The following is a 10,593-nucleotide window of genomic DNA, read 5'->3' as shown; positions in this document are numbered from 1 at the left end:
AGGGGGGCAGGGGTGGGTTTGGGGGCTGTGCTGCAGCTCACGGTGTTTTCACGGTGGCAGAACCTCAGCCTGATCCCAGGAACACCGACGGTGATCCCTGGGCAGGTGAGACAACCTCCACCTGGGATGCGCTCACGGGAGGAGCCCGTGCTCCCACACCCACCCGGGCCTCTGAGAAGGAGCTGTGCCAAAAAGGGCACTCGCACCCACGCCACGGCTGTGGTGGTTTGGGTTTGGGGGTTTTTTTGGTTGGTTGTTTTTTTGCTTTTAATTTTTTGGGGGTTTATTCATTAGGTTGTTTTGTTTTCAGGGGTTTGGTTTTAGTTTTGGGGGGTTTTCTTTGTTTTTTGTTTGCTTTTTCATTTGTGTGTTTGGTTTTCCTGTTTTCATTTTTGCTTGTTTGCTTTTGCGGGTTTTTTTTTGGTTGTTTGGTTGTTTTTTTGTTTTTCAGTTTGGGTTTTTGTTTTGTTTAGTTGGTTGATTTTTGTTTTAATTTTTGTTTGTTTTTTTTTTTTTTTTAATTTTTTTCTTGGTTTTTGTTTTGTTTGGGTTTTTTTGTTGTTGTTTGGGGTTTTCTGTTGTTTTGGTTTGGGTGGGGTTTTTTGTTGTTTTGGTTTTGGTGTTTTTTTTTTGTTATTTGGGGGTTTTTCTTTTTGGTTTGGTTTGGTTTTGTTTGGGGGTTTTTGTTGTTTTTGTTTTGTTCGGGGGGGGGGGGCGTGTTGTTTGTTTTTTTTTCTTGTTTTTTGCTTGTTTGTCCTTTATTTGTCTGTTTTACCGTGCTGGCTTTATTCCACCACAGTCCCGGGCCGCGCCGTCCAGCAGCACCCGCGGGCGCTGCGCGGGGCGGAACCACCCCCCGGCTCCGCGCTCCCCCGCGCCGGCAGCGCCCGCAGCCGCCGCCCGCCGCCCTGCCGGCCCTGCGCGCACCCGCGGATGGACGCGGATGGAAACGCTCCGCGCTGGCGGAGCTCCCCGCGGGACTCCCCGCCGCCCGCGGGCTCTGCGCGGGGCTGGGAGGGCAAATCCGGGTGCTGGTGCTGCAGAAGCTGCTCGGTGTCGTTCTCAGGAACAGCCGCGTTCAAATTAGCCAGAGGGTGAGTTTTGGATTAATTCTTTTTTTCTCTTTTTTCTTTCTTTTTTTTTTTTTCTTTTTTCTTTTTTCTTTTCTTTTCTTTTCTTTTCTTTTCTTTTCCTTTCTTTTCTTTTCTTTTCTTTTCTTTTCTTTTCTTTTCTTTTCTTTTCTTTTCTTTTCTTTTCTTTTCTTTTCTTTTCTTTTCTTTTCTTTTCTTTTCTTTTCTTTTCTTTTCTTTTCTTTTCTTTTCTTTTTCTTTTTCTTTTCATTTTTTCTTTTCTTTCTTTTCTTTTTTCCCCCTTGCTACAGAAGGATAAACTTTGTGCCTCCAACTGGATGGGTAAATCTCCAGCTTTCTGTCTGCTGAAATGATCGGGCCAGTCTGATTTGGAGGCTCTGACATCCAGTGGCAGTGAAAGCCAAAGTCATGTACGGTTCCTGTGTTCAGTGGAACAACGTCCTGGAGTTCCAGCTTTAGAAACATAGAACAGTTTCCAGAGGATTCATGCCACTTCAGGGTTTTTAATGGAGCTGTGGAGATAATGGTCTGAGCTTCCGGAAAACACTGCCGCGGAAGCCCACATCCACCACTCTACAAAGAAAAGCAGAAATTTTATATCTAGTAACATCTTTTTTCTGCTGATAGAGACACCAAAATGTAAGCATTGAAATGCTCAGTTTCAGGCTGAGATGCTCTCACTGCTTGGTTCTTGTCTGATATTATTCAGAGATGTTTATTTCTTGTAAATACGTGCTTAGTCTGGAGAGTGGTATTTCCAAAGCCTTGCTGTTGCATGCCTTCAGCAGCAACGGAGACAGCTTAGACTGCTTTAAGGAAAACTGTTAATTGGGAATGAATCAACTGTCATCTTTGAGCTTTTGTACAAAAACAATAGACCTCTATTTGCCAGAAACATGAAATCGGGTGATAACAGGTTGCAACTCAATAGCTCTGCAAATGGAGAGCCGAATGTGTGAAACAAGGTGAAGGAGTAACACACACTGCCCCAAGGTTACTCAAGCAAGCCTTTACACAGACCGGGAGGGAAAAAGCTTGACTGCACTCTTGTTTAGCAACCTGACATGTTTTCTTTCATCATGAGCTTCCCCTCAGGGAAAATAGATGACAGGATTGCGCTCTCTGCAAACAAACAAGTCTCATGGCTGCTCCTGACTTAGTTCTCGGTGTTGGAAAGGCATCACGAGAGGAAATCACACTTAGCACAAGGAGCTGGGATGTTGCTTTATAATTTTTCTTTTCTTGGTTTTGACAGCAGCTCCCATCAGGGAAGCTGGCTCAGAGAGTTGCCATGAAGTGCCCTGGACCTCCAGAGAGCTTGAGACTTGCCTTCTTCCTGGAAAATGCCTTGGCCAGAGAGGCTAGGATTTGGAAAGTGCCAGTTTTCCAGAATCTCACCGTGAAGGTATCATCCCCTGTCCTCTTTGGAAGTCCCTAAGGGACTCTGCAGAAATGCAGTGCCTGTCCTGCTGTCTAGTCCACGGGAATGCAAGAGTCACCTTAGGCTAAGTTTAAGGAACAGAGGGGGAGGAGGGTCTGTACTTGTCACTTTTTACATTTTATTAATGCCCTATATAAAACAGGTGCTTTGCATTTTGTTTTGACTCAAGTACTTTTGGAAAACATGGTGGAGCGGGTAAGAGCAGAGAATCGATGCAAAGCCATAAATATGTCACGTTAGAGTTAATTGTGCTCGACACCACCTTTGAGTCCCATCTATTCGGATGGGAGAAGAGGGAATTCACTGAGGCCTAACAGAAACCCAGCCCAGTTCCCAGCTGCTAAAGTGAGTCACTCTGCTACCTTAGGAAGCTACAACACATAATGGTCTCTGTGCACAATGGAAACAGTTCTGCTCAGCCGCTTCTGTAAAGTGCATCAGATCCAGGGAAGAATGCACCCAAGTGCCCTGCCAGCCTTGTCTCTTTTTTGCAATAGTGTAGAAATGCTAGTTTTTACCAAGCATTTTTACTACCAAGTGAAAGAAAGTAGTGAAACGGATAATGTGATGAGTAAAATTACATGAATTGGTGGTAAATGTTGTCTGTTCTGTGTAGCTGCTCGACCCTTTCAGTTCTACACTAATGTTCAAATACATGCCATGGGTCACGTGTGGCATTGTAATGGCAGCCAGAGTAAAGCCCTTCCTCTCACCTGAATGCATCTTCAGATAAGATAGAAGAAAGAAAAAACCTGAGTCCATTTTGCCTTGGGGGAGTCATAAACCTGGCTTCTGTGGTCCCGACACTAAGCACATTCAAAAGGGCTGTTAAAAAAGAAATCTGGAAGAGTAAACTGAAACCTGCTCCTGACTCCAGTTTCTCTCTCCCTGTCAGGGATGTCTGAATGAAACGTGCTGCGTCAGAGGCTTCAGTTTTCTCAGGAGGGGGAAATAATGAGCACCCTCAGCACCTTGTTTGTAAGAGCTCGGTTTGGTGGTTCATACGCACTGTGCCAGGGGAGGGCTGGGTGCTTCATAGGCACAGCTAGAGCCTGACTGGGCAGCAGGAATGAGTGCTTTAAACTGTTCCAAAATTTGCCCTTGCCTTCACGCTGCAGACAACTTTCTTCATTTCAAGCCTCCAGACATCTGAAATGTTAATTAGAGCACTTAGAATCATTTGAGTCTTCCTTTGGAGATACCTTAACAAAATCATCAAAGCACTAACTGTATTTTTCTTCTAACTTTTTTTTTCCCCTCAGGGCACAGATATCTCTTTGTCCTGTTACAAGAAAGCAGTTCTTTGGATTGCAGAAATAAGCTCTCAGTTCCAGTTTTACCCTGAAACATTTGCCTTAGCTACCAGCATCTTTAACCGGTTATTGGCATCAGTAAAGGTAGAGAATCTCTGTCAGCTTTTTCCTGGCTAGATTACTGATTGGGGATGTAAGGAGTGTGTAATTAGTTTATACACAAAGCTGGTATTATGTTTGACAGCAGATGTAGGGAGCAGTCAGGGTCTTTGCTGGGGAAGGCTTTTAAGTGTATATCTGTATCTATATCTATATGTATGAACTTGAGTGTTTGATGAGGTTCCACTGATTTACAGTCCTCTGCAGAGCCTTTGAGTGAATTGTAGTCCAGATGCTCTGATAAGTACAAAGAGCTCATTATCATCTGGTTGTCTCTGCTTAACAGAAAACATTTGCATTATCACTTTTAATATTTTGGTTTTGAAACCATTATTTTTTACCAAACCTTGGGGCCAACTTTTTCTAACATTGAAGCAACAGCAATGTTATGCGTTGAACTCAGCCTTACAGCTCTCGATTCAGTTTAGATCAATACTGGCCTCTGGGAAAAGCATACTAATTAATAGCTGAGAAGAGGGATAACATTGCGTTGTAAACACTCTGGCATTGCATTGTCTAAAAATTGTGAGATACGTGAATAAAAATTGCACCAAGAAGCAGGTTTATTTATTTTGCCTCACTTTGGATTTTCTTGCTCTATTTCCAGCTTCAAATTAATCTTTCTGCAGCTAAACTAATTCAAAAACAACTGTAACTTAAATGAAAGTCTGAAAGTTGTGCATCTGTCATAGAATGACAATTATCTCCCCCAAGACTGTTATCTTCTTTACTCAGTGTTTTCTTCTTCTTCTTCTCCCTTCAGGCCCAATTAAAATACCTTCAGTGCATAGCAATTTCCTGCCTTGTCCTTGCAGCAAAAACCAATGAAGAAGATGAGGTCTGTACGTTTCATTTTAAACACACTACACTCATCTCTTGTGTTGTTTGTGTTTCCAGGTCTTTATACAACTTGGGCATAATGAGGAAGGGTCATGTTGCTTACCCTAAGTAGTCCTTAAGGGGCGACAGTAACATTTTCAGTCCTGTTTCATCATTGTTTGGAAGAATCGTGACCTTTATGGATGAAGGACTTGTGTTTGCTTATGTAATGGATGCGTTTCCCTCCTCCTGCCCTTAAACCTCTCTCGTCTCTTCAGAATCCATGGCTGTCAGTAAAGCTTCATCTGGGGGGACAGTCAAAATGCACGTGCACTGCTCTGTGGGCATAACATCAGAGTGCTGTAATCCCATTGTTACAGACCCTGGGAGGGTGAGATAGGTGAGGCAGAGCAGAGGTTCTTCAGAGGAAGCTGAAAATAGATGAGTTTGCTTGGAGTTGAAACTGGTTTCTGAGCCTGGTGAGGAAATGACTCAGGTCTGCACCTCAAGATGAGCATGTAAAATCAGCAACTACCCATGTAAGCGTGAGATCACACAGGATAATCTCTCGTGGCAGAAGTGCACTGACAGGCTTCTTCAGACATTTACAGACATGAGCCAAAAGCATTTCAGATTGCATTTCTCCTCCATTCTGTTTTGGAAAAGAACAGGAAAGCTAGGAGTTGGAGTCAGACATGCATGGCACTTTGGGCAAGCTCTGCTGTAGCAAAATGCTCTTCATAGCCTTTCTTAGGATGTGTCATGCTGAGGTCATTCTTCTTTTCCTCTCAGCTAAAAAGGAGAAGCTGAGTCAATGACCACGGGAAACAAGACAACCACAGAGGGCCCCACAGAACAGGCCAACAGGAAGCCTCCTCCTCCTCCTCGCTTGTCAGGGGAGCAAAGCGAACCAGCCTGGTGGCAGGGAACGTGCGTCGCCGATGCGGCGTGAAGGAGGCTCACAGCCCCCCTGGGAGGTGGACAGCTTCGTTCTTGCCACGGGCTGGTGGCAGCCAGCTGCCCCGTGGCGAGCGCGGGCCAGTCTTCATTCCGGGCAGGAGTTATCTGGGAAAGTGGCCTCCTGAAAGAGCATTCTGCTTAGCACCAGGGGATGTGTATAAACTTGTCAGATCCCTTCACGATACAGAAAAACACACACAGCACTGTGAAGGATGTTGGCTTCTTTATTTTATTTTTTTTTAATGTTTTGGTTTTTTTTTTTTCCACAGGTAATACCATCGGTGAAGATGCTTGCAGTACGGAGTGGTTGTAAACGCTCTCCAGCTGAGATCTTGAGAATGGAAAGAATTATACTAGATAAGCTTCACTGGGATCTTTACACAGCAACACCAATGGATTTCTTAAACATTGTAAGCACTAAGTTTGGCAATTTTTTTTTTCTTTAAAGAAACAGCTCCTTATCAAATAAGACTAGAAAACACAGCTGCGCACACATACACACACCCACACATCCTTCCCAAGATGCTTTGCAAACTACCTGTTCCTAGCTATCTGCAAATCTTTTGAAGAATGTTACAGTGATTTTTTTAAAATTTACTTTTAAAATTTTCTACTGTTTAAAACCTTTCATTTTGCTCAAAAAATTTACTCCCCTCTCCAAAGGACAACTAAAATGGACGTTAAAAAGATTCTCATAATGCACAACTATACGCCATTTTTATTTCTTTAAATACACACTGCAAAAATATTTCTAACTATTTCCATTCTATTAATACTGTACATAGAAAGCTTTCAGTTTTGCTACATTTCACACACAGGTTTTTTTCTTAAACCATTTTCCTTTTTATCTCAATAATTATTCACCCTTATCTTAGGCAATGAGACTACCCCAATCTGGCACTTAGTTCACATTGCAGTTACTAAACATTTATTAGAAACAATTAAACTTTGTCTTCAAGAAACGGTCATGTGCTAGTAAGGCAAAAATCATGGGATACGAACACATCCTGGATCCCGTTTTTAAGGTTATGTGCAAATATTAAGCCATCTTAGGCTGCTGATTGTGAAAACTGCCATTCTTAGGTGCTTGTTTCCTCAGTAAATTCAGAGTGCAGTCATTATTACTGGTTTTGCTCTATTCATACCTGCTGGCTTGAACTGAATCTCCTGGATAGCAATCTGGATACCATAGAAACTTCAGAAATCATTAGGAAACACAGACCTTGTACATTCATTATAAGCTCAAAAAAACAGTTGAGTGGTTGGCAAGTACAAACACAAAACACAAAAAAAAAAAAAGGGGGGGGAGGAAACCTTTTAGGTTTCCTGATATGAGATGAAATTAGTCTGTACTTCTCATTGATAACATGAAAACATAAAAAGTTCACTGACCTCTGCTTTTTTTTTTTTTTTTTTTTTGATATATATATATATATATATATACTTCTCTCCAGTTCCATGCCATGGTGATGTCCAACTGGCCCCATCTACTACACGGGCTGCCTCAGATGAATCCTTCCCGCCACGTCGCATTCTTGACCAAACAGCTACAGCACTGTATGGCGTGCCACCAGCTATTGCAGTTTAAGGGCTCCACATTGGCTTTGGTGATCATCACCTTAGAGCTGGAGAGGCTGACTCCTGATTGGTTTCCTGTTATTACTGATCTGCTAAAGAAAGCACAGGTAGGGATCAAAATGGCCTTTGGTCACCAGTTTTGAGGCCAGACACTGATAGAGCAACGAAGCGCACGTGTATTTACGGCCAGCACCGCACTTTAGAGCCGCCTGAGAAACATGTGTCCCTGTTCTGCTAGTGCTGACAGGGGAGGGAACAAAACTGCTGGGACGGGGGAGAGGGCCTGCCCTTTGGCAGGGAAGGGAGGTTTCCAAATTGCTTGGCCACAAATAGCTCCCTGCCTGCTGAGCAGGGAAAGATTCTCCCACAATGGGAGTGTCTGAGAGCACCTAAACCCTGCCTGCTGTGCCCCCACCCTCCCACTAAACACTGCAAGAACTTCTAACCAACTATAGTTACATTGCTTTTAAAAAATAATTGATTTGGCTTTTCATGATGCACACTCAAGGCAAGCTCTGTTGTTTTACTTTAAAGCTTTTCTCCAGTTCCATAAAACACATGCCTTTGAAGGGAGTATACCTAGAAGGCTGAAGACCCAGGCTGTCAGTTTACTGTCAGCCCATTTTGTGGTCTTGAATTTGAACTAACCTAGCCTCCTGCTGTCCCCTCCTAAAGAGAGGAGCACTTGCCCACCTTTGGTGTGGTAATTCAGGAGCTCCTGGTTCAGTGTTTTGCAGCAGGGCCAACGTACACCCATATTGCCAAGGCACATCTATTGAGGCAGCCAATAGAGCCCGTCCCTGCCCTACCCCTAAATACAGAGTTACGGGAGCAGTGGCCAGAAAAGAGAGTAATTTATCATGAACTTACAAAAAAAATCTGCATCTTTCCTTACAGGTTAACAGCACTGAATTCATCCATTGCAAAGAGCTTGTGGATCACGAGCTAGCGCACTTGCAGCCATCCAATGCTGTTTATATTTTCTATCCTGTCAGTGAAGCCACCCAGGGCCGTCCCGAGGCAAGGCCACCACCCGCCCATGACCCTTCTGGATTGAAGAATTCCCCTCAAGTGAGGTTGAGGGTCGCGGTAAGGCAGCCCGGTGTAGCACCTTTCACACCTACAGCCCAAATTCCTGGTGACACCCTGGAGACGGATGAACACGACGATGGATTCAGACACCTGTACAGTGAGGATGGGGCAGCCAGTGGTGGTGGGGCGGACACGGGCGGCTGGTTCCCCCCGTGTCCTCCCTTACAGCCACCCCAAAGGGACTAGTGGGCAGCGGCTGCCCTGGAAGTGGCGACCGCAGAACCGGGAGGTCCCAGCAGACAGAGCAGCTGACACACCAGAGCAAAAGTGCTGCCCTGTTTTTCAGGGGATAATGACAAATTGGTATTATCTTCCTATTTTTTTTTTTATGTCCTTCCTAAGCAGCATGTGCTACCCCCCTCAGTTTTTTAGCACCACATAAATACAGAAAGCTGGGGAGAGGAGGGACTTGGTTACAACCCTACAGCTTGGGGATTAAGTTGGCAGAAGGCTACAAACTGCACCAGAGAGAACCAAATGTCTCAGTTTATTTTTAAAATAGCTGTGATGAAGTGTGACAGATCAAGCCTTTCATCCAGCTCGCTCCTTTGTTTTCCTATTAGAGCTAATCTGACTTGCCCCACGGGAGAGTGAACAGGAGCTGCTTTCGAGGAAGGGGGAGCTCCCACCGCTGGCTCTGTAAGAGCAGTTCTCAGGTAGAATCAAGGTTTGGATTTAGTAGTGAAAAGACTGAGAATCAAACCTCCAGTTCTAATCAAGGCTTTATTCTGGAATCCAGGGCTCTGAGGTCTGTGCTCCCTCCTGGTTAAACCATTAAAGACCCAATCTCAGTTCCTACAAGCTGTGGGAAATTGCTTCTTGTCCACAGTCACCATTGCCTTCAGCTCTTACCAACCAGCATCTGCCATTCAGGGCTTTTTTTTTTTAGATTTGTTCTGTATTACCAGACTGGTCAATACAAAATGCCTTTTATTAATCCCTCCCCGCACCACCACATTATTTTTTATTTACTGCTAAGTTCTATAGCAAAGCAGTTTTACAAACTAAAAAGGTCAGTTTACACCTGTGTTGCACTTAAAAACCAGCCTTACACACTGTTTTAAAATAAGTGTTTTCTGAAGTTTTTTTTTTTTTTGGTTTTGTTTTAAACAATAGGGCCAGCATTTTCAGGTGATTGTTATCCTCATTTGAAGGTATAATCCAGACAGTACAGGGTGAACACCTGCAGGTGCTTCCACAGAACAGGAAGGGGTTTCATATGGATGGGCACAGGCAGATGCTGAGCAGGTGTCTCACATAATGACGTGGGATAAATAAACAGGGGACAGGGAAGAGTCAGGAGCAAAGAGCCCCTCAGGCTGCGTAACAGAAGCACTCGTCAGCTCAGGAAGAAAGTTTTTGGCCGCCTTCCCCTTGCTCATCATCTTACCTTGTAGGAGAGGAGTTGCTGAACGTCAAACTGTGCGGGACGGATGTCCTGAGCAGATCTGTTAACAGATCACCCTTTCTAAAGAACTGGCACTGAGGAGGGAGCGAGCTATGTACGTGCGCAGGCAGAAAGCCACGCTCCTCTTTTCAAACTTCAAAGAAAGCGCGGCCTGAGCGTGCCAGAAAGAACCACTTAGTACCAGAGACTTAGTGCAGGTGGCATGTGTGAGCAGACGTGTCCTGAACCAGCGGCGAGCCCGACGGGGGGTCCCCTGAGGCCAGGCAGAGCTCCTGCAAACTGTGCCGGCGGGGCTCAGCGCCCAGTGTCAGACCAGGTGAGGTTTCCGGGGTCCCCACGCAGCGGTGCGCTTGGGGGATGGTATTTATTCATCCTGCCTCCGTACCACAGGGAAGGTTCTCATTTCGTGGCAGGGCTCTTCCCTCCCTCTCAGTGCAGCACCTTCCGTTTCCCGCACCAGCTGTGACTTGACTGCCTGACTTTTTGAAGGAGGCGAGTTGCCTTTTATAGTGTTCATTAAATAAAATATAAGCTCGGTCTGCGTGCTCTCGGTGTGCTCCTTGAAGAGTCCAGCCAAAAGCCGATGCCCACACAGGTCCTTGCAGGAAGCTGGGGTGCGTGTCTGGTTCTGCTTTTATCCCATCCCTTTGCCCTATCTCAAGCATCTTCTCCAGCTGAGTTAAACCAGGGCAAATGGTCGCAGGAAAATTCTACACATAGTAATTAACAAGCTGTAACTTTATACCACAACAACTATAGCTCGTGTTTTTTCCCCCAGCGTTGAGCCTATAG

The 10,593-nt window shown here is 44.8% G+C and overlaps 2 protein-coding genes across 4 annotated transcripts in view; one reads left to right on the top strand and one right to left on the bottom strand.

The window, feature by feature from the left end:
• The first annotated feature begins 876 nt into the window (after positions 1-876).
• On the top strand, positions 877-6,169 carry CCNI2 (cyclin I family member 2). Its single transcript, XM_033005967.2, has 6 exons — positions 877-1,094; positions 1,382-1,730; positions 2,347-2,496; positions 3,795-3,929; positions 4,708-4,782; positions 5,993-6,169. The coding sequence occupies exons 3-6, from the start codon at positions 2,383-2,385 to the stop codon at positions 6,167-6,169; spliced, it is 501 nt and encodes a 166-aa protein (XP_032861858.2). The 5' UTR covers positions 877-1,094; positions 1,382-1,730; positions 2,347-2,382.
• SEPTIN8 (septin 8) overlaps positions 5,928-10,593 on the bottom strand; it is a 47,390-nt gene continuing 42,724 nt past the window's right edge. For 2 of the 3 annotated variants that reach the window (XM_042789990.1, XM_042789987.1), the window contains exon 10: positions 5,928-7,393. In XM_042789990.1, the coding sequence (XP_042645924.1) occupies positions 7,228-7,393 (166 nt within the window). In that variant the 3' untranslated portion in view covers positions 5,928-7,227. The remainder of the gene's footprint in view (positions 7,394-10,593) is intronic. The other variant, XM_042789989.1, reaches the window with a different exon arrangement.

The sequence above is a fragment of the Tyto alba genome, unplaced genomic scaffold (genome assembly GCF_018691265.1).
Source record: "Tyto alba isolate M040663 unplaced genomic scaffold, T.alba_DEE_v4.0 Super-Scaffold_17, whole genome shotgun sequence".
NCBI classification, from domain to species: Eukaryota; Metazoa; Chordata; class Aves; order Strigiformes; family Tytonidae; genus Tyto; species Tyto alba.
This window is presented reverse-complemented; position numbering and strand designations above follow the sequence as displayed.

Bases quoted from the DNA above. Each gene is read 5' to 3' on its own strand.
- CCNI2 (XM_033005967.2), top strand. From the start codon at position 2,383: ATGAAGTGCCCTGGACCTCCAGAGAGCTTGAGACTTGCCTTCTTCCTG. The intron at 2,497-3,794 runs GTATCATCCCCT...TTTTCCCCTCAG, and splicing joins TCCAGAATCTCACCGTGAAG to GGCACAGATATCTCTTTGTC. The intron at 4,783-5,992 runs GTCTGTACGTTT...TTTTTTCCACAG, and splicing joins AAACCAATGAAGAAGATGAG to GTAATACCATCGGTGAAGAT.